The 24126-nt window shown below is 35.5% G+C and overlaps 1 protein-coding gene and 1 pseudogene across 1 annotated transcript in view; one reads left to right on the top strand and one right to left on the bottom strand.

Moving 5' to 3' along the window:
• The window catches only part of BRWD3 (bromodomain and WD repeat domain containing 3), a 61560-nt gene that overhangs the window by 20660 nt on the left and 16774 nt on the right, over positions 1-24126 (top strand). Inside the window, exons 10-23 of the mRNA XM_036840240.1 lie at positions 49-198; positions 2895-2971; positions 3562-3730; positions 4914-5027; positions 9537-9644; positions 12944-13068; positions 14734-14816; positions 15914-16025; positions 16973-17034; positions 17138-17293; positions 17961-18081; positions 19094-19219; positions 19306-19384; positions 23721-23777. Of these exons, the coding sequence (XP_036696135.1) occupies positions 49-198; positions 2895-2971; positions 3562-3730; positions 4914-5027; positions 9537-9644; positions 12944-13068; positions 14734-14816; positions 15914-16025; positions 16973-17034; positions 17138-17293; positions 17961-18081; positions 19094-19219; positions 19306-19384; positions 23721-23777 (1539 nt within the window). The remainder of the gene's footprint in view (positions 1-48; positions 199-2894; positions 2972-3561; positions 3731-4913; positions 5028-9536; positions 9645-12943; positions 13069-14733; positions 14817-15913; positions 16026-16972; positions 17035-17137; positions 17294-17960; positions 18082-19093; positions 19220-19305; positions 19385-23720; positions 23778-24126) is intronic.
• Positions 11035-12379, bottom strand: LOC118888788 (annotated as a pseudogene).

The raw sequence follows: 24126 nt of genomic DNA, 5'->3' as shown, positions 1-24126 counted from the left end.
TCACTGAGCCTTTCATTTTTTAAAATTTATTTTCCTTCTGTTTTATAGAATGATTATCCGCCTAGCTGTGGGCGGTCTTTACGAAGGACGCAACGCAAACGCCAGCATACTTACCAAACACGATCCAACATAGAGCATAATTCACAAGCATCATGTCAAAATTCAGGTGTACAGGAAGACTCAGATAGCTCCTCAGAGGTTAGATATCTGCTATTATTTACTCAATGTAATTTTTTGTTTCCCAGTTAGTGTCATCACTTTGGGTTTACTTTTTTTTTAAATTTTTCAACTAGGTTTAATAACATGAGACTATCAATGAGGTCAATATCCGAGACCTTGTAAAATCACAAAGAAGTTAAGGCATATCTGATACCTAGATTCCTTTTCAAAGTTCTTTTTTTCTATGAAAGGCTGAAAATCGACATATCACGAAAGAAATAGCAATTTGATAAACTTTGGGTTTACTTTTAAGGGTAAATTTAACAGAAAATTATTTTAATGACTTTCTTATGAGTATTATTTATTAATAAGGCATTTAATAGGCAAATTTGAGCATTATATTGAATTCCTTTAGATATCTTCTCTTATTTGTACCGAAGATATTATCTTCGTTGAGGGTATCAAACATGCCAGGAAAAGTTTGGCTTTGGGACAGTAAGAAAAGAGAGTGAGAGCAAATCTGCCTAGAAATGGAAAGAAATGGAATATTAACTGAGATAACTAGTTATACAGTTCCAGAACATGTTGACTGTGTAATCATAATATACATGTTTTCTGTTATTGTTGACTTTACCAATCATGGAGATTACTGAGTGATGATTTTTTTCAGACCTACCTTTTCCATGGTAATGAAATAAAGACTATAGCAGTTCTTTTCCTCATGTTCCTCTCTTCTCCAGTCCTTTCCTTTTGTTCTCTTAATAACTATAGTATTTAAGTGAATAATGAGGGTTTAATTATGCATTGATAATGTATGGTACCCTCATTCTTCTCCCACCATTCACAATTCTTTAACTCTTATCAATAATATCACTCCTTCTCTCCCCCCACCCATGAAAATCTTGATCTGAAAAGAATGATCACGTATTCAAGACTATCATACAGAGTGAAGTAAGTCAGAAAGAGAAAAACAAATATTGTATATTAACACATATATGTGGAATCTGAAAAAATTGGTATCGACAATCTTATTTACAAAGCAGAAATAGAGACAGACATAGTGAACAAACGTATGGATAACAAGGGGGGGGGTGGGATGAATTGGGAGATTGGGATTGACATATAAACACTATTGATATGTATGGAATAGATGGCTAAGGAGGACCTACTGTATAGCATGGGGAACTCTACTCAGTGCTCTGTGGTGACCTGGATGGGAAGGAAATCCAGAGGGGAGGGGATGTGTGTGTGTGTATGGCTGGTTCACTTTGCTGTACAGTAGAGGCTAGCACAACATTGTAAAGCAACTATACCCCAATAAAAATTAAAAAAAAAAAACCTCTTGCCTCTGAGCCATGGACTTAAAAGAATTAAAACAAAAAGACATTGAATGTAGATGGATTAAAGAGTCCTGTTGCATGAGTGTCACTAAGACAGATAGGCAAGGAGAAATTCAGGGCAACGTAGCAATTTAAGATGGTTAAGAAAATTAAAAATACATGAAAAAGAAGAAGAGAGAAGAAAAACAAAGATTACTTGGTACAGATTTTGTTGTTCAAAGTATGGGGTACTTTGACAAGAGTACCAAGACCAAAAGTAGATTGGTGGCTTCCAGGGGCTTGAGGTAGTGGGGAGTGAGGGGTCCTTGCTAATGGGTTTAGGGATTCTTTTTGGGGTGATGAAAGTGTTCTAAAATTAGTGGTGATGGTTGAACAGCTCTGAATATACTAAAAACCATTGAACTGTATACTCTGAAGGGGTGAAGTTTATGGTATGTGAGTTCTATCTCAATAAAGCTGTTATTAAAAAAGAAAAAAAAGAATTGTTATCTTTTTAATGTAATAATTGTGTTGTGGTTATGTTTTAAAAAAGAATCCTAATCTTAATAAATATTTATAGTGGAAATGCTTTTTTTTCACAATAATACCTGGGGTATGAGGCAGTTGGTAAGGGTATATATACAAGATAGGCAGTGACTTATTGTCTAAACTGGAGATTGTGTACACAAGGATGTTATCTATTTCCTCTACCTTGGTACATTTGAGAGCTTACATAATAAAAAGATGATTAACTTTTTTATGGAGAGTAATTATATTAACTTGGTAGAGGCATATAGGTATTTTTATCATTTTTGGGTAGGTATTTTTTAAAACAATGGCTTTCTATAAGGGAAAAGAATCTGGAAAAGAATATATATATTCATATAAATTCATATATTTTTTATGTATATATATATACATATAAAACTGAATCAAGAAGGAGGAGATATATGTATACATATAGTTGATTCACTTTGTTGTACAGCAGAAACTAACACAACATTGTAAAGCAACTGTACCTCAATGAAAAACAAACAAAAACCGAATCACTGTGCTGTATATCTGAAACTAACACCGCATTGTAAATCAACTATACTTCAATTAAAAAAAGAAAACAGTGGTTTTAACAAAATTTAAGAGGGTTATATTTGTGTTTCTTAAGGAGTCTATTGCATCTGAAATAAGAAAAGGTGTCTCATATCAGTAAGATAGTAGATGCTAGAAATCTTTAAATACTTGGTAGGCTTAGTTATGAGTTACAAGTATATATAGAAAAATGATTACATACACTTTTAACTAGAACTTTTTTTTGGAGGGGGGAATACAAAAAGTGTTATAAAACAGGTAATATATGCTAATTAATAATATGCTAGTTAATAATAACCATATATCTCAATTGCTGGCTCTTTGTTGCAGGAAGATGAAACAGTTGGCACAAGTGATGCTTCTATAGAGGATCCTGTTATTGAATGGCAAAGTGAAAGTTCCTCCAGGTAGTTTTAATGGTTTTGATTTGGTCAAAATCATTTGACAGTTTTAATGTGAAATTATGTTCTTGTAGGAATTTGGTAAAGCCAGAGTTAAAATAGTATTTTATAGTAGAAAGAGTACTGGGTTGGAAGCCCAGAGACCTGTTGTTTTATCCTAGCTCTACCAATATCTTTTTGCGCATGTCATCATGGGCTTTACTTCCCTAAAATAGTTCCATCTGTAAAATAAGATTCTTTGTAAATCCAAGATTCTACACCTTGGCAGGCTATGTGTATTTATTTCAGGTTTAAATCAACTATATTTAACCATTTCCAGGGATAAGGAACATCTTTATTTAAAGAAGCTTTTGTGATTTGGACAGGAATTTTGAATTTTAAATCCTGTTATGGGAAACTAAGCATTATACTTTATCCAAGAAGCATTTCACTAAAATCACTTAGGTAATGATCAAAATTCTATATTTGATATTTTTTAATCTTTGGTTAGAAGAAAATCAAACCATGTCATTTATAATGCTGTTTGATTACAAAATGATCATCTTTCAATCATGACACAAAACTATTCCTTTTCTGAACTTATGTATTATATACAGTGATTCATCAAGTGAATATTCTGATTGGACAGCAGATGCTGGAATAAATTTGCAACCTCCAAAAAGGCAAACGAGACAGGCAACACGGAAAATATGCAGCAGCTCTGAGGAGGAGAATTTGAAGTCACTTGAAGAACGGCAAAAGAAACCTAAACAGACTAGAAAGAAGGTTTGTAAGTTTACAGGTTGTTTTTCTTTTTTTTTTTTTGTTGGTTTTGGTTTTTGCCTTTGATACTTGAATACTTAACAGTAACACTTCACTTTTCTCTAAAAATAATATTCCGTCTGAGAAACTAAGTAAAATTGTATAAAAGATGTAAAGATTTTTTGAAATTTTTCTGTTGTCAAAAGTAGAGGCTAGAATATTTTCATTATTATTTTAACATTAAATAAAAACACTTTGACAGTTGTTTGTTAAAATGTAGTAGAGTTTTTTTGGTTTTTTTAAATTAATTAATTAATTTTTATTTATGGTTGTGTTGGGTCTTCGTCCCTGTGCGAGGGCTTTCTCAGTTGCGGCAAGCGGGGGCCACTCTTCATCGCGGTGCGCGGGCCTCTCACTATCGCGGCCTCTCTTGCGGAGCACAGGCTCCAGACGCGCAGGCTCAGCAATTGTGGCTCACGGGCCCAGCCGCTTTGCGGCATGTGGGATCTTCCCAGACCAGGGCTCGAACCCGTGTCCCCTGCATTAGCAGGCAGAATCTCAACCACTATGCCACCAGGGAAGCCCCTGTAGTAGAGTTTTTAAATAAGCCACTGTAGTATAAAAGGATTATTCTTGTCATGTCACCAGTCATAAATTTCTATATCTTTTTGACTTGTAAAATGGAAGGATATCATAAATCATGTAGGGCTTCTTCTATTTCTTTATGTTTTTATTTCATCCCAATGATGGGGTTTTTTTTCCCACTATAATTTCATTTGAATGATGTAAAAACTTAATCCACACAGTTCCTTGAATATTAATTTAAAAATGGATTCTGTATTCATTCTGTAACCTCTTGCTTTAGTAGACAGAATTATCTTCTTGATGGTCATCATTTAATTGGCAAAAAGTTATTGTGTTACTTGTATTGAATTCCTTTGATATACTAGGGACATAAAGAGTAAAATTTGTGGTTTTTAGATAGTATATAGTGTCATATTATCTGTCAGCCAACATTGAACATGTTACTCACTTGATTGTTTTATTGGTACAAAAGTTATGCATAATTAATTGGTAAAAGAAAATGTTTAAAATTTGTATATTTTGTGTTTTATTATAACCTGATGTTTTTAACATTTTCTACCTGCTATTTTTTCTACAACTGTTCATATATTTATAGTTTATATGTTTGTGAACTATATTTTAGAAAGGAGGACTGGTTTCTATGGCAGGTGAGCCCAATGAAGAATGGTTTGCCCCTCAGTGGATCTTGGATACCATACCACGACGTTCCCCGTTTGTCCCACAGATGGGAGACGAGGTAATTGTTTTCTGTTAAATAACGTTTTTCTCTTGGAACCTCAAGAGTACTCACTTTAATGTCAGTCTTAGGGCATTTATATTCTCAATTCTATTATAGTTATATGTTCACAGTCTTAACTGTGCTGCTCAATTATATATTTATTGTGGACGGTGACTGAATCTTACTAATTTTTGTGTCCTTTGTAGGGCCTGACACAGAGTCTTTAGTATAGTAGATGCTCAATGAACATGAGATAAATTGATTGTCTTGTGAAGCCATGAAAATAATTGTCTTTATTTTTATCTTAATTGCCACATAGTAGAATTGAGTGGTATTTTGTTTTTTTTTAAATTTTTATTTATGTATTTATGGCTGTGTTAGGTCTCCGTTTCTGTGTGAGGGCTTTCTCTAGTTGCAGCAAGTGGGGGCCACTCTTCATCACGGTGCGCGGGCCTCTCACTATTGTGGCCTCTCCTGTTGCGGAGCACAGGCTCCAGACCCGCAGGCTCAGTAATTGTGGCTCACGGGCCTAGTTGCTCCACGGCATGTGGGATCTTCCCAGACCAGGGCTTGAACCCGTGTCCCCTGCATTAGCAGGCAGATTCTCAACCACTGCGCCACCAGGGAAGCCCAATTGAGTGGTATTTTGAATCCTAATCAAGTCCTAATACTGTTTTTGTTTTGTTTTGTTTTGTTTTTTTAAAAGAAACCCATGCTCAACCTGATAGAAAATATTCTAGAGGATGATCACCCCTTTCAATGCTTACGGGAAAGTCATTTCACAAACAAGGCCTTCCTACTGAACCTATGATTGAATAACAGCCATATTTATGATTGGTCAGTCAAAAATTGATTTAAATTCTATACAGTGAAAAATTTTTATTTGATTTTCTTATGAAAATTATGGTAGCATTGTTATATTTTGAGCCCTAGTTGGCTTGTATAGTCTCTGACATATTGACTAATCATTCATTTTTGAATGATTAAATGCTTACCCACAGTTTTCAACTTAAGACCCATAGTAGGAATGTAATATTATCATCATAATAAAGAAGGAGCAAAACCTTGGAAATGGTTCTAAAAATCTTGGAACCAATAAAAATTTTACCAAACTTTTCTATAATTGTCTTCTATAGATATTTTGTACCAGAGATAGCTACCAAGTAGCCTTACAATTAAGCTATTACTTATTATTATAATATCTTTTGATATTATTAAAATGTTTCCTTTCCTAAGTGTGTCTTCTTATAAGTGTCAGACTTTTGAGCAATGCTCGTTTGTGTGGTTATTTTAGTAAAACATGCTCTGGATGAATGCTGTATGAAAAAACTTAGAAGAGCTTTCTTAGGGGTATATCCAAAATCACTATTTCTTGTATTTATTGCCTTTTTTTATGGAGGCTTAAGAGAAATAATTTTGGATTAATCTTAGAACAGGGAGACTTCCTGGTGGTCCAGTGGTTAAGAATCCGCCTTCCAATGCAGGGAATGCAGGTTCGATCCCTGGTTAGGGAAATAGGATCCTGCATGCCAAGGGGCAACTAAGCCTGCTTGCCACAACTACTGAGCCCGCATGCCACAACTAGAGAGCCCATGCGCTGCAACTAGAGAGAAGCCCATGCACCACAGCAAAAGATCCCATGTGCTGCAACTAAGACCTGACACAGGCAAAAATAAATAAATAAATACATAAGCAAATAAATATTTAAAAAAAAATCTTAGAACAGAATAAGGATCTGTATACTCTATGATCTGAGACTACTCTCTATTTTATAGGACCATATTTACCTTTCCCTTTATTTTGTTAAACTTAGTGCATGATTATATGCTTCAAGACTAATGTGTATTAGGTAATGACAGTTGTTCAGGTAATGGAAAAGGTGTATAAGTGAATCAGACAGTGAAATACGTGAATTAAAGAATGTTTTTAAAGAACCCATAAAGGCAGAAACATACTTTTATATAATCAATCTCTTAATGACAGCATTACTTTTTACTTTTAAGTGTTAAGCCTTCATTATTTTGCCTGGAATACCCCTACCCACTGGTCATTGCCTCTCAAAATGCTCATTTTTCAAGGTTTAACTTAAATGCCAACTTCTTCTGCATGTTATCCCTACTTACCATTTGCTTGCCACTCCTTCTTCATGTGCTTTCCCATCTAAATTATTTCTCTCTTATGATACATACTACATTCTGCCTTGTATCATACTCATATATCTACATGTCTGTCCATATCCTTGAGGGAAAGGATTTTATTTTGATGTGTTACCATAGCACCCAGTGCCTTGTACATACATATTTGATCAATATTTGTTGAGTACAGGAATAAATATATAATAAAGGATATCTGAATAACATGCTTATCATGTTATTGGTAAGCATGGTAATGACTTTTTTTACCACTACAGTTGTGTTTATATACTAATATTTAAACCTTTAAAAAAATTGTACTTGTATTTTTAACTATTAGAAATTCTGACTTAGTGTTGATTGGTAGAATATGTCAGTGTATTTTTAAAATCTCCATAGTATGGTATTTTTTATGTTACTTTCTTCTATTTATCTCTACCACCCCTTTAAAAGTATTATAGGAAATATAAGTTTTTTTTTTCTTTTTTAAAAAATTTTTATTGGAGTATAGTTGATTTACAATGTTGTGTTAGTTTCGGGTGTACAGCAAAGTGAGTCAGTTATACATATACATATATCCACTCTTTTTTTTTCTTTTTTGATTCTTTTCCCATATACGCCATTACAGAGTACTGAGTAGAGTTCCCTGTGCTATACAGCAGATTCTTATTAGTTATCTATTTTATATGTAGTAGTGTGTACATGTCAATCCCAATCTCCTAATTTATTCCTTCCCCCCTTACTCCCTGATAACCATAAGTTTGTTTTCTACATCCGTGACTCTACTTCTATTTTGTAAATAAGTTCATTTGTACCCTTTTTTTTTTTTAGATTCCACATATAAGTGGTATCATAATGATATTTGTCTTTCTCTTTCTGACTTACTTCATTCAGTATGACAAATCTAGGTCCATCCATGTTGCTGCAAATGGCATTACTTTGTTCTTTTTTATTGCTGAGTAATATTCCATTATATATATGTACCACATCTTCTTTATCCATTCCTCTGTTGATGAACATTTAGGTTGCTTCCATGTTGCTTCTGGCTATTGTAAATAGTGCTGCAATGGACATTGGAGTGCATGAAACCTAATAAGATTTTGACAAATTACTTCTCTGTGCCCTAGTTTCCTCAACTGCACAGTGGGGATAAAGGTATCTACCTTATAGGGCTCTGGGAAGGATTAAATTAAAGGATATTTGTAGGGCACTTAAGATAGTACCTGATGCATGCTAGTCTCTCTGTCCTTTGTTATTGTTATTAATCTTTTGAACACCCCTGCCAGCAGAGTGTCCTCTTCATTTGACAGGTGAGCATGTGGAAGGCCAGAGTCACATGGCCTGTAAGGGTAGCACCAACAGCAGTCAGGTCTCCTGACTTCTTCCCTGTCCCCATGGTTGCCTTTGTGTAATGATTCTGGGGTATTTGGATTAATAATAAATAAAGGAAGCAGAGTGGGAAAAACGCCTACAAAGCAGGCCTGCTGTTTGGAAGGAGCTACATGTACAAGAAGGGTGGCATTACTTACATATTCTACTTGCAATCTGATCTTAAGCTTCTCAGGTACAGAGTGCACCCAGGGATATTTAGGAAATATTACTGCAAGGCCATTCACACTGGCATTGTTCTACCCTGGTGGGCACAGGTTTGGGACAATAAGCTGTATCCAGGGTTGGCATTCACTTTAGAAATGTTTGCTGATTGTTTAATCAGATCCAGTATTCTGAACCTTAAAGGAGGCTAAGATTTTTGTGGTTGGGAGGTGATTTGAACCTGTCAGTATGGTGTGAGGACGGAAAAAAATTATTGTGGGAAAGAAACTTTTTTTAATGAATCAGAATATGGTAGTGAATGCTGTCTTAAAGAGGTGAACAGTTTTATCAAGCACTTGGATTCATTTTCCTTCCATACCATGCTAGTTCTGATATTATTTCTTACAAAAGAAAAATTTTAATCTGTCTAGAAATTACTGTATTTAGTAGCCTGTGGTTAGAAATATATATATATATATATATATATATATATATATAATGTGTAGGCTATTAAAATGTTGATGCTTTAGAATGTCAATTACAGTTTGAAAAATATTACTTTAAAATATGACCACTTTTGTGTACATTTGTCATTAGTCTGTTTCTTCAGAAATTTATGAAGGTGCTAAGGAGAAGAAGGACTGTGTGTGTTTTTATTATGCAATATTTAGCGCAGAGCTACATAGGCATGAGTACTGAATGAACATTATTTGATTATAGGTACCTTTATTGTATAAATTTTTTCAAAATTATAATTATTTATATTCTTTGTAAAGAGGAGGACATTTGTAGGAATATATTGGGACGTATAGAGGTGTTAAATGGTATGCTGCTGTTTAATACCTCATGTTTTTTGTTTTAGCTTATATATTTTAGGCAAGGACATGAAGCTTATGTACGGGCTGTAAGAAAATCAAAAATATACAGCGTTAACCTACAAAAACAGCCATGGAATAAAATGGATCTCAGGGTAAGTTCACCAAATTAATAAGCTATGCAATTGAAGTATCTTGGGAATTAAGTTATTAGCCTGTAGGCTTATTCTCAGTTTCTGGATATTTCACTGTTGATTGTTCATCCAGGATAAAGTGATGTACCATACTCTTGTACAGCTGAGTGTTATGGGTCACATTTTATGGTTCCCAAAATTTGTATGCCACCTGTTGTCTTGATTATTTGACATAATTTCCTTCAAGCTTCAGGTCCTGTAGTGTATACAATTCTATTGATATAATTGGAGCAAAGCAGTAGTTCCATGGTGTGGATATTTTCCTCAGCAGCTTTGTATGTTCTAGAGGCTCTATAAACTGTGACTGCATATGTGGACCACAAACACGCTTGAGATTCTGGCAGATTTAGGATATTGTAAATATCATAAATCCTAAGAAACTCATGACTTTGTGGTGCTTTATTTATTATTTCTTTTGATATAGTACATATGTAGCTACATGTCATTGAATAAAACAGATATGTTTATTTTTTAGAGAAGGATTTTCTCACTGTAAATACATATTCATTCATTCATTCATACTTATATAAATACAGACAAAGAGACACAGAGATACATACACCATCATTTCTACTTAGGTTTACATTTGTTTTTGTCGTTTTGTTTTTTCGACTCTGAGAACAAGAGACTAAAGGGCAATTTTATGATAGTTTTCCAGGTAAATGAAGGGTTGTTGTGTAATGATGCTTCAAAGGAAGGATGCAAGAGAGAATGTATATATTTATTGAAATAAAGATTTGACACTTGTAAAAATTGTATCAAGGTTGTAAGGTGCTAAAATTTCTTATCAAGTGAGCTTTACATAATCATCTCCTGGGAAACAGGAATGCTACCATCTGTTCTGAATCAGGTGAAAATTGAGGTTTTTGTTCTTGTTTTTTTTTAGAATCAAAGGAATAAATAAACCATATGATTTCCTACTTTAAATTCTAACCCTGTGGTTATAGGAAATTTTAGGAGGCAGCATATATGTGGTATAAGAGCCTGGGCTTTGGAATAAGACCTGAATTTCAATCCCAGCTCTGCTATATACTAGTGTATAACTTGAAACAAGTCACTGCACCCATGAGGCTCAGTTTTGTCATCTGTTAAGTGTGACTAATAACAATGTATAAGGATGGTATTATAAAATAATATTGTAGGCACTCATAAATGTAAGTCCTTTTCCCAAACATATACATAACATGTCCACCTGCCTACTTACAAACTGTATTTCTGCTAGAGGAGTGATTCTTTTCTTTTTTTAAATAGAAATATCACTTTTATTGACAAGATAGGGCCACAATGGGCAGCTTCACAGAACACAAATAAGATAGTCCCAAGACAATAGTGTAAAATTGCAGCAGACAGGTTAATACTCTTTACCCTCATCCTCTCCCTCAGCACTATCTGCTCCAGCCTCCTCACTCCTTCTCAAGGGCAGCCATGTCCTCACGGGCCTCAGAAAACTGTCTTTCCTCCATGCCCTCACCCACGTACCAGTGAACAAAGGCACTCTTGACATACATCAGGTCAAACTTGTGGTCCAGGTGAGCCCAGGCCTCAGCAATGGCTGTGGTGCTGCTCAGCATGCACACAGCTCACTGTACTTTGGCCAAGAATCCACCAGGTACCACAGTGGGAAGCTGGAATTAATGCCAACTTTGAAGACGGGGGGCACCAGTCCACAAACTGGATGGTACGCTTGGTCTTGATGGTGGCAATGACAGCAATGACATCTTTGGGAACCACGTCGCCATGGTACAACAGGCAGAAAGCCATGTATTTACCATGGCAAGGGTCACATTTCACCATCTGGTTGGCTGGCTCAAAGCAAGCATTGGCGATCTCTGCTACAGTAAGCTGTTCATGATAGGCTTTCTCAGCAGAAATGACAGGGGCATATGTGTCCAGAGGTCAGTGGATGTGGGGATAGGGCACCAGGTTTGTCTGGACTTCTGTCAGATCAACATTCAGGGCTCCATCACACCTCAGGGAAGCAGTGATGGAGGACACTATTTGGCTCATGAGGCGATTAAGATTAGTGTAGGTTGGGCCCTCAATATCAAGGTTTCTATAACAGATGTCATAGATGGCCTCATTGTCTACCACGAAGGCACAGTCAGAGTGCTCCAGTATGGTGTGGGTGGTGAGGATGGAGTTGTAGGGCTTAACTACAGCTGTGGAAACCTGGGTGGCTGGGTAAATGGAGAACTCCAGCTTGGACTTCCTGCCATAATCGACAGAGAGACGTTCCATCAGCAGGGAGGTGAACCCAAAACCAGTCCCCCACCAAAGCTGTGGAAAACCAGGAAGCCCTGAAGGCCTGTGCACTGGTCAGCCAGTTTCCGAATTTGGTCCAAGACAAGGTCAATGATCTCCTTGCCAATGGTGTAGTGACCTTGGGAATAGTTATTGGCAGCATCTTCCTTGCCTGTGACGATCTGCTCAGGGTGGAAGAGCTGGTGGTAGGTGTCAGTGCGAACTTCATCAATGATTGTGGGTTCCAGGTCTACAAGCACTGCCCTGGGCACATGCTTGCCAGCACCTGTCTCACTGAAGAAGGTGCTGAAGGAGTCATCTCCTCCCCCAATGGTCTTGTCACTTAACATCTGGTCATCGGGCTGGATGCCATGTTCCAGGCGGTAGAGCTCCCAGCAGAAATTGCTGATCTGGACACCAGCCTGGCCAACATGGCTGGAGATGCACTCACGCATGACTGAGACTTGTAGGGTTCTGTGGGGCTGGAGGAGGCAAGAGGACGGCCACAAAGATCTCCCACTGACAGACTATCAAGGAGTTCAGGGGAGAAGTAGTGACAAGAGGAGTGATTCTTAACCAGCAGAGCAATTCTTAACTCCCCAGAGAAAAACCTGGGGAGTTTTTTTCAAAATATGTATGACTGAGCTTTACCCCAGACATAGTGAACTCAATTCCATAGTAATAGGTTTAGGAACATGAATTTTAAAAAGGTTCCCAAGGGGATTCTGCTGTTTATCATTGGTTTATAGCCCTGCACTAAACTACAAATTGCTATTAAGGGGTCAAGAGCCATGTCTTATTACTTTTAACACTTAGTGGAGTGCCTAGTATCTGGTGGGTATTAGGATAATTTTTATTTATTTTTTTATTTTTATTTTTAAAGTTTTATTGGAGTATAGTTGATTTACAATGTTGTTTCAGATAATTTTTAAATTGTTCAAATAATAATGAAATAATATGCAAATGTTAGGCAATTATTTATATTGAAAGTAATAATTTATTGGTATTCTCATGAATAGGAACAAGAATTTGTTAAGATTGTAGGAATCAAATATGAGGTTGGACCACCTACACTATGCTGCTTGAAGCTTGCATTTCTGGACCCCATTTCAGGCAAAATGACTGGAGAATCTTTTTCCATTAAGTGAGTATCTATCTTGGATCTTGTGTGTGTGTGTGTGTGTGTGTGTGTGTGTGTGTGTGTGTATTTTAATCCCTATCATGTATTCTGCAGAGTACAAGTCTTAATGGGAAAGAAAACATGACAGCACTACAGGCTTTAGAGTTTAAAGACCAAGGTTTAATGTTGAATTCTTGCTTTGTATAATTCTTGCTTTGTTTCTCCACTTAATAGCTCTCTATCTATCTATCTATCTATCTATCTATATCTCAACTGAAAAACGTACAATGTGAGAGTTGTGGGTTTCACTTTTATTTGGGGACTTACTGAGGACTATAGTCTAGGAGACAGCCTCTTAGATAGCTCTGACAAACTGCTCTCAAGAGGTAGGAGGGAATGAGCCAGCGTATATATGATTTTTTGGCGGCTGGGAAATACATGTAGTCAAGCATACATCCTGCTAGTTATTGCTAGTCACAAGGATCAGATATCTCAGTTAATGATTTTAGTGCTTTTCTATATATGGGAAGATGCAAGAATCTGGGGTCATTGAAATTCTTCATTACATATGCATCTTAACTATCTAGGGGCCCATATATCCAAAACACAGAATGTTTCATCTTGAATTCCTTTCAGGGTGTGCTGTAGGTCAGCAACTACAGTGGCTAATGACTTGATCCTTGTAGAACTGGAGTGGCAGGCAACATATTTTTGTTTACAGTACCCCCTGTTGGTCATAAATTCAACCAAGGTTTGGGAAGAATGTCATGACCCATTTGTCCCATGGCATTACGAAGGCTTATTCTTAGGTCAGGCAAGGACTTTGTTGATAGGCCACTCAATGTCCTATTTCTGGATTAGGCTTGGGATCATTTGTTTTACTAGACTCTTATAATCCAGGAAATATTCTCCCTTGTTGCTTCTTCTCATATCTAGAGTTGCGCTATTACAATTAATTTTATATGGAACTATGTATGTGATCAATTGCCTCAAGACATTTAAGCATCATTAGTTTTGTTGAAGACCTGGTTACACAATTGGGTAATGTAAGAAACAACAATCTTATAAAATAGACAGGATAAAAGTAATATAGATAGTGATATAGGGCTTCCCTGATGGCACAGTGGTTAAGAATCCACCTGCCAATGCAGGGGACATGGGTTCCAGCCCTGGCCTGGGAAGATCCCACATGCCGTGGAACAACTAAGCCCGTGAGCCACAACTACTGAGCCTGCACTGTAGAGCCCGTGAGCCACAACTACTGAGCCTGCGTGCCACAACTACTGAAGCCCACGCGCCTAGAGCCCGTGCTCCACAACAAGAGAAGCCACCGCAATGAGAAACCTGCACACCACATTGAAGAGTAACCCCCGCTCACCGCAACTAGAGAAAGCCCGCACACAGCAACGAAGACCCAAGGCAGCCAAAAATAAATAAATAATAAATAAATAAATAAGTAAGTAAATAAGTAATATAGCTAGTGATATAAATAATGTCATAAGTAAATATTTAAGCCAAACAGATCAAACAGATGGGCTTTAATTTAAGTAAAGGCATTCACAGGGACCTTGAGATTTGCAACATTTTGCTCAATACCTCCACATTAAGCATATATTCCTGGATGTTTAGAAAGTAACATATACTGTTATATCAGTATACTGAATCATATGTACTTTACTTTCTCCTCAGGTATCATGACATGCCAGATGTCATTGACTTCCTTGTGCTACATCAGTTTTATAATGAAGCCAAAGAAAGGAACTGGCAGATTGGTAAGTATAGAATTCTCACTGAATAATTATTGTTTGAAGTAGAGTAAGTAACTTTTAAACCGATTTAACAGAAAGAAACCGGTAGACTGAAAAAGCTGTTAGCCAAATTAGAAAAATTAAATTAAATTTTTCTTTTCGGTTACGTTTAGGTGATTTTATGAACATTGTATGTGGCATAAAACCTTTTCTGTGAATACCTACTCTATTAGAATACAAATCTGTATTAAAAAGAAAATCTTGAAATGTCAATGGCCATGAAATGGAGTACTTAACACTTGGGCTTTTAACAGACCTTTACTGATTGTGGGTTTCTCTCTCCTTTGTCTCTCTCTCTCTCTCTTTCTCCCCCCCCACCCCCTCTCCCGCTCCCTCTTCATCCTCTTCTACCTCTTTCCATCTACCCCTCTGCCCTCCTCCTCTCTCCCTCTCCCCCTCTCCCTTTTTCTCCCTTTCTCTCTTTCCCCTTCTTATTCTCTCCCCCTCTATTCCTCCCCCTTCACTAGCTGTTTAATCTTGGGCAAGATTTTAACCTCTCTCTGCCTCAATTCCATTATCTGTAAAATGGGAATCACATCAGAACATACCTATAAGGTCGATATGAATAAAATGGTACCTGACACAGAGCAAACACTATGTTATTATCTGCTATTAGTACTTTTAAATTCTCCTTTCTTATGTGGGAGAAACATTTTTGTCCATATGGTTGGTTTCGTATTCCTTAGCCATTTACAGGTACAAAACTAGCATGAAGAGATTTTTAAAAACAAAATGGTGAAACAAAAAATAGAAGAAACAACTGTAGTATCATATGTGCAGTACAAAAAGCAGTATGTCTAATGATGATCCCAAGTAATTGATAAACGTTAAATTATATGCGGTAATATGTGATTTATTTCAGAATAATTATTAGCATTTGGAAATCAAAATCCTTGAAGAGGGTAAAATGTAAAATTCACATATATGGAAAACTCAGATTGAAACTTCTAATAATGCTGGATACAATGCTGCTTCTGTATTCAACAAAAACTAGCAGTTTAGAGTGGGAACAGAGTGATTATTCTCAAGAGCACTCTTAAGAATTTCTAAAAACATTGTAGGTGATAGATTCCGCAGTATAATAGATGACGCCTGGTGGTTTGGGACCGTGGAGAGTCAGCAGCCTTTTCAACCAGAGTATCCTGATAGTTCTTTCCAGTGTTACAGTGTTCAGTAAGTATATTTATGGTCTTTTACACCTGATATAATACTTTAGTACTACATGGACTTTCTATAAACCCTACCTTACCTAGTCTTATAAGACTTGTACCTGTAAGGAAGTAATCATAATACCTTTAAGGAAGGAATTTGGTGATAAACCTTTTGGTTCAGTATGCATGCTAACACAAAGCAGGAACTGAAGACTTATTTCTGCCTCCCTTATTCCTGTATTTTCTCTTAAGTATTTCTATTTTAGACAAGAATTACAATTATTATTTCATGAAGAATACTGAAATTAATTCAGTGTTTAAATTAATTGTTACAGCTGGAATATAATACTAAATATTTACATAGTCTTTTATTTAATGGTATGAATTCTAGACAGGAGTGACTGCATTATGTTTGGATATACTGTTTGTCTACAATTTACTTTTGTTCTTCATGAAATACCAGAGTTGTAAGATTCCTGATAAATAAAGCTTTCTTCCCAAGAATGATAGAACAAATGTTTATTCCGTGAAGATTGACTTTTAGCCTCCATATTGTAGATCAAAAGGGAATAATAAACTTTTGGAGAAGCTATAATACTCAACCTGTTAGAATAAAGTAGGTTATCTCATAGAAATAAGTGATCTATTAAATCGACTTTTTTAACCTGAATGGAATTTTCCAAAGAGATCTTTTTATTCCGTACCCTGGCTTAACATTGAATGTATGCTTGGTTGGAATTTAAAAAAAAAAGGGCCAGCAGAACTAAGAGTAAGCTTATGACTCTCTTTCATATTGATGGACCATGTTTTCTCTATTAGAGGCTTATTATTATATTTGTGTAAGCAAAGTTGTACTTCAAGGAAACTGTATTGTCCCTTTACAAATTTCACCCCCAAGAAGTAATGCAAATGATGCTAGTATATAAAGTGTCATCTGAATTTGATTTGTATCTTGTTATTTTTTAATAGCTGGGACAATAACGAGAGAGAAAAGATGAGTCCCTGGGATATGGAGCCAATTCCAGAAGGAAGTAAATATGCTTTTAAAAAATGAATTATAATTTTTCTAAAAGAAAAATGGCAATATCATGATTCTAGAAACTAATTATTTCTGATTTTTCACTTTATGCATAGCTGCCTTTCCAGATGAAGTTGGTGCTGGTGTTCCTGTGTCCCAGGAGGAATTGACTGCTTTGCTATACAAACCTCAGGAAGGAGAGTGGGGGGCTCATTCCAGAGATGAGGAATGTGAACGAGTTATTCAGGGCATCAACCACCTTCTTTCCCTGGGTATGGTGAATGTGAAAGAATATTAGGAAGATGGGAAGGAATAAGGAAAACCAGCAGAATTATAAGTTTTGTAAAAGGAAATGCATTTTCTCACGGTATACTTTTAACTCAAGAGGCACGGTGATTCTAGTTTTAATAATAACATTTTTATTTGCTTGGCCAAAGTAATGACTGGCAAACTTTTTCAGTTCTGGGGCTGTAATAGTGAAGGCAGCCATATAGGTGTCTTTTACTTTCTTGAGTCATTTTGGCTCTCTAGCTATTCCCTGAGCCTAACTTTGGATCGATTTTTTGGTAAAGACAGTGGGTGCAGTAATATATTTTACTCCATGACTACTTATATTTTCTGAAGTATATCACGAGACATTTGACATTTATCCAGAAAAGACATAAATTTGAAGTTAAACACAGTTCTCCTTTAATTCTGTCTTGTTTTTACCTGATTTGAACCAGTGTATCATGCATGATTGATTCATAGATAGAATGTCCAAATAAAAAGAATAACATTATAATAGTATTGGTCTAGTTTTTGCATAATTGAATCATCAGCATTTTAGAAATGTAGTATTATATTGCCCACCCTTCTTGTTTATATGTGTTTTTGTTTGTTAACATGAAATGTTAGTGTTCTTTATAATTGTCTTTTTTTATTTTGTAAATGTTGTAGATTTTGCCAGCCCTTTTGCTGTTCCAGTGGATCTCAGTGCCTATCCCTTGTATTGTACTGTAGTTGCTTATCCAACTGACCTCAACACCATCAGGCGGAGACTTGAAAATCGCTTTTACAGGTCTGTTTAGTTTTTATCATTTCCTAAAAGCTTGTATAGTTTTATATCTTTTGCTTTCCTTTTTGCATAATGATACACTGAGATCTTTGTTTTCATAGTGTAAAATAACCGTTCAGAAGACCCACTCCAAAATTTCTCCTGAAAATTTGGAACACTGATTTCCCTTTATTCAGTAGATTTTCACTCTTCCAGGGTAAGAAGGGGTATGGACAGGGAGGAAATTATGACTAGCACAAGTCACATATGAAACAAAAACTACAGTTAATTTTAGCTTATTAAAGGCAGATTAAGTAGTTTGTGGATTCATCCTGATTATGGTGCTCCAGGGACTTGGAGCATGTTTTAAATCCCCTGTTGGGGAATTAGGCAGCAGTTAATTAGATTTAATTACCAGCCCCAAAGTGTGTATAGAAAAAGCCAAGTTATTTTTTCCTTGGTTTTGGTTGGGAGTGGGGTGATTATGGGAAGGCAGTGGAGGGCAGCTTTTGCTACCTCTCTCACCCTAGAGTCTACTGTGTCCTAACCACAATTATTCCATGAGATGGTTATAAATATAACCAGTTGGGTGTATTTTATATCTTTACCTATAATTTCATTCAATAGTATATATCATAAAAGCAATGAGATAAAAATCTGTCCTTTTTGTTTTTTGCTTTTCTCTGAAAATGAAACATTCTTCTGTTGACTTTATCAAAGCACTATTTGTTTGTTTTTGTTACTTTGACCTTGGTCAAATCACTATTTACCCACAATGCCGTGGGTCAGTTCTTTTCCAAGTTTTCATATCCAAGTTTATAGTCCAGTGGTTCTGAACTCTTGCCTGTGATTCAAATACTCTAACTGTATACCTTTATTAGTGCACATTAGTCACACACATATATTGAGTCACATACATATATTTGAACACCTTTGACATATCATGATTAAATGCCTAGTTGTTCTATGTTGTCTAATCCTAGAATAGACTTTAAATGTATCAACCAAGAGTAACAGGGTATTTTTTCTTTCATAGGAGAATATCAGCATTAATGTGGGAAGTACGCTACATTGAGCATAATGCTAGGACTTTCAATGAGCCAGACAGTCCTATAGTTAAAGCAGCCAAAATTGTAACTGATGTCTTACTTCGATTTATTGGGTAAGAAGCAGTTTTATCTCCCATAGAGGCTGACTTCTGACTTCTAAAATTTATTGAAATGTATTTTAACTTATTTGTCTTCTCAGGGATCAGAGCTGTACTGATATACTGGATACTTATAACAAAATTAAAGCAGAAGAGCTAAACAGTACTGATGCAGAGGAGGTAAGAATCACAGCATGATTAGTAGGCATGAATTCCTTTTCTGTCATTTAAAGTACAATAAGTATTATATGTAAGTGTTAAAACTGGCTATGAGCAGTGAAGCTGATTTCTGAAAGCTGGCTGAACACCTGCATCTTTTTGTATTAAACTCTTTAACCTATATGTAGATAATATATACCAAAAATGTAGTGGTGCTACAGTCAGAGAGAGGTGGTCAGTCATCCTTTTTGACATAGTGGGTTTCAGTGATGAGAAATCAATACTTTATTTTCCAGCCCTTGAAAACAGGACAAGGCACTAAACAGTGTTTTAAAAGAATGGTTAGTTGATGGAAGTTTTAGTAGGGATTAATTTTCTACAGAGTATATATAAAATTTTTAAGTATTTTATAATTTTAAACTTGAAAGTCTACATTTTTAGTAGTTTCATGGAATTGCTATTTGATTTCCTTTATGAAAATTTGCAAACATAAACCAGTTTTTCTTAATGAAATGGAATTAGTATTGTCAGTAGACCCTCATGTATCTTATTTCCCCACACAGTCATATCCCTAATTTACATTAAGCTATTTGTGACTAGAGTCTATGATAGAGAGAAGCAAAAACCAAGATAAGAGGCTTAAACAGTAATGAAAAGTGATAATTCAAAAATATTTAATGGAAAACAATTCATCCCAGGGATGAGTGACTCAAATATGCTGGATTTTATTGCAGTGGCTATTATTGTACAGAGGTATTTTACATGTTTATATTTTCTGTACTGTTAATTCCCAGAATGGTAAATCTCCAGTGTTTTTAAAAATCACAAAAATGTATTTGACTATAAAATGTTGTAAGTATTATTGAAGTTAAATGTTATTTACCTATTAAGGAAAACTCAGATATGCCAATTAGATATTATCCTCCTGAAACTAATGAAAAATGTATCATTCTTATTCCTGATATTTTCTCTGACCTTTCATATAAATGCATTTTGATTCAGAATTTGATGTAGCAAGAATACCTCCTCAAAGTAGCATTACTTGGATTAGAATAGGAAATTAAAGTAAAATGTAATTCAGCAACCTTATTTTTCCTTTCTTCCTCCCTCCCTCCCTCTCTCCCTTCCTCCCTCCCTCCCTCCCTTCCTTCCTTTCTTTCAACATTTAAGTTCTACTCTTTAAGTAAATTGTAGTTATACAATACAGTGTTATCAATTATAGTCACCATGGTTTACATTAGATCCTTATATCCTCAGACCTTATTCATCTTCTAGCTGGGAGTTTGTATCCTTTTACCACCCTCTCCATATTCCCCCCCACCATCTGGACCACCACCCAACCGCTTTTCTGTACTCTGTTTCTATGAGTTTGACTTTATTTTTTTAAAGATTCTACATATGAGTGATACCATGCAGTATTTGTCTTTCTTTGTCTGACTTATTTCACTTAGCATAATGCCCTCAAGGTCCATCTGCATTGTCACAAATGGCAGAATTACCTTCTTTCTTAAGGCTGAATAATATTCCATTGTGTATATATATACACCATATCTTCTCTGTCCATTCATCTGTTGACAGACAGATTGTTTCCATATCTTAGCTATTGTGAATAATACTGCAATGAACATGGGAGTACAACTTTATATCTTTGATATCTTGTTTTTATTTCCTTTAGATATATGCCCAGAAGTGAGATTGCTGGATCATATGGTAGTTCTGTTTTTAATTTTTTGAGGAACCTCCATACTGTTTTCCATAGTGGCTGTACCGATTTACATTCCTACCAACAGTGCACAAGGACTCTCTTTTCTCCACATCCTCACCAGCACTTGTTATTTCTTTGTCTATTTGATAATAACCATTCTAACAGGTGTGAGGTGATATTTCACTGTGGTTTTCATTTGCTTTTCCCTGATGATTAGTGATGTTGAGTGCCTTTTCATGTACTCGTTGGCCGTTTGGATGTCTCCTTTGGAAAAATGTCTATTCAGTTTCTCTGCCCATTTTTTAATTGGATTCTTTGTTCTTTTGCTATCAAGTTGTTTATATCTTTTGCATATTAACCCCCTATCAAATATATGATTTGCAAATATTTTCTCCCACTTGGTACATTGCATTTCATTTTGTTGATGGTTTTCTTTACTGTGCAGAAGCTTTTTAGTTTGATGTAGTCCCACTTGTTTATTTTTGCTTTTTTTGCCTTTTATTACCTTTGGATTTTGTCACATCCAAAAACATCATTGTCAAGACCAATGTCAAGCAGCTTACCCCCCTGTGTTTTCTCTTAGGAGTTTTATGGTTTTATGTCTTACATCCAAGTCCTTAATCCATTTTGAGTTGTGTTTAATGTATGGTGTAAGATAGGTGTCCAGTTCCATTCTTTTGCAGGTGGATATCCAGTTTTCCCAGCACAATTTATTGAAGAAACTATCCTTTCCCTATTTTATATTCTTGTCTCCTCTGTTGTAAATTAATTGACCAATATGCATGGGTTTATTTCTGTGCTCTATTCTGTTCCATTGATCTGTGTGTTTTATGTCAATACCATACTCTTGTGATTACTATATCTTTGTAATATAGTTTGGTATCAGGAGGTGTGATGCCTCCAGCTTGTTCTTCTTTCTCAAGATTGATATTAGAATTCTTTTATATGGTTCCATATGAATTTTAAGATTATTTTCTATTTCTGCAAAAAATGCTGTTGGAAATTGTGTTGAATCTGTATATTGCTTTGAATAGTACAAACATTTTAACGATATTAATTTTTCCATTCCATGAGCATGGACTATCTTTCCATTCATTTGTGTATTCTTCTGTTTCATCAAGGTCTTATAGTTTTCAGTGCCCAGATCTTTCAACTCCTTGGTTAAATTTATTCCTAGGTATTTTATTCTTTTTGATGCAATTATAAATGGCATTATTTTCTTAATTTCTCTTTCTGATAGCCCATTATTAGTATATAGAAGCACAACTTATTTTTGTATATTGATTTTGTATCCTGCAACTTTACTGAATTTGTTGATTAGTTCTAGCAGTTTTTTGGTGGAGTATTTAGAGTTTTCTATATGTAATATTATGTCATCTGCTAACAGACAGTATTACTTCTTCCTTTTTAATTTGGATGTCTTTGTTTTTCTTGACTAATTGCTCTAGCTAGGACTTCCAATACTATGTTAAATAAAATAAAAGAGTGGGCATCCTTGTCTCGTTCCTGATCTTAGAGGAAAAGCTTTTGGGTTTTTTCCATTGACCATGAAGTTAGCTGTGAGTTTGTCATATATGGCCTTTATTATGTTGAAATAAAATCTATACCTATTTTGTTATATCTTTTGGATGTTAACCCCCCAGGGAGTTTTTATCATGGATGGATGTTGCTCACCTCAGAATGGAACTCTGGGTTAGAATAGAAAATTAAAGTAAAATGTAATTCAGCAATTTTAGAAAGGGAAGCCAATGGCTCATGAGCTACTTTGCTTTCTTTTTTAAAAAAAATTTTATTGGGGTATAGTTGATTTACAATGTTGTGTTAGTTTCAGGTGTACAGCAAAGTGAATCTGTTATACATATACATATATCCCCTCTTTTTTAGATTCTTTTCCCATATAGGCCATTACAGGGTACTGAGTACAGTTCCCTGTGCTAGACAGTAGGTCCTTATTAGTTATCTATTTTATATATAGTAGTGTGTATATGTCAATCCCAGTCTTCCAATTTATCCCTCCCCCACCCTTACCCGCCTAGTAACCATAAGTTTATTTTCTACATCTGTAACTCTATTTCTGTTTTGTAGATAAGTTCATTTGTAGCCTTTTTCTAGATTCTCCGAGGCATTACCAGTGTGCTTCACCATCACCAAGTTAATAGTGGTGTGTGGGCCTTGCCTCTTTGTATTAAAAAACTAACCCTCAGAGGGATACTTAACTGAATCTTATGTTTTAATAAACATTCATATTTTCCCTATAGAAAAGAGATGTATTTCTTGAAGTAGCAAAAGATTAATCATGAGTAATTCATGATTATAGTATATTAAATTAGCATGTCATATAAAATAAGTTTTCTTAAAAAATACTAACATTTAGGTACAACTTTAGATACCAATGATTGTATTTTCCCCCTCATTTCCTATTCTGATTTAAAGAGAAACCTCATTTACTCTTCTTCTCCCAGTATATTTTCCAACTTGTATATAGCATGTAGGTGAAGTTTGGAGTGAGTCTCCCTCCCACCTTTGTTCTGTTGCCTGCTCCAATGAGGGAGTTAATTTTGATTATATTTGCCATTTCTTTGTAAATTTTATCTAATTTGTAAGACTGAATATAACTTAATATCTTCTCCCATTCTTCCTTTTTAATTTTAGGATACAGAAATGGTTGATTTAGATTCAGATGGTCCTGGTACTTCATCTGGAAGAAGGGTAAGTGAATAAATGGACTGCTGATAAGAAAAAATTCAGGCTTCCTGTGTCAGGGATCCCTAAGACCAACTCCACATATTTGGAGAGTTGCTAGAAAGACTTAATGGAACTCAGTATATATACTTGTTAACTCATCGCTAAGGTTTATGACAGTGACACAGTAAGGATACACAGCTGGATCACAGGGAAAAAGATACAGGCAGAGTCTGGAGGAATCCATGTGCAGGTTTCTTTATGTTCTCTCTCTCCTCTGAAGGGCCACACAGAGTACATTCTTTCCCCACAATGAAAATGTAGCAACATGTGTGTGATTAGAGACTGAGCTCCCAAAGAATTTATTGGGAGCTTG

This window comes from Balaenoptera musculus, chromosome X, assembly GCF_009873245.2.
Source record: "Balaenoptera musculus isolate JJ_BM4_2016_0621 chromosome X, mBalMus1.pri.v3, whole genome shotgun sequence".
NCBI lineage: Eukaryota > Metazoa > Chordata > Mammalia > Artiodactyla > Balaenopteridae > Balaenoptera > Balaenoptera musculus.
The sequence above is the reverse complement of the archived record's forward strand: the minus strand, read 5'-3'. Positions and strand labels throughout refer to the sequence as shown.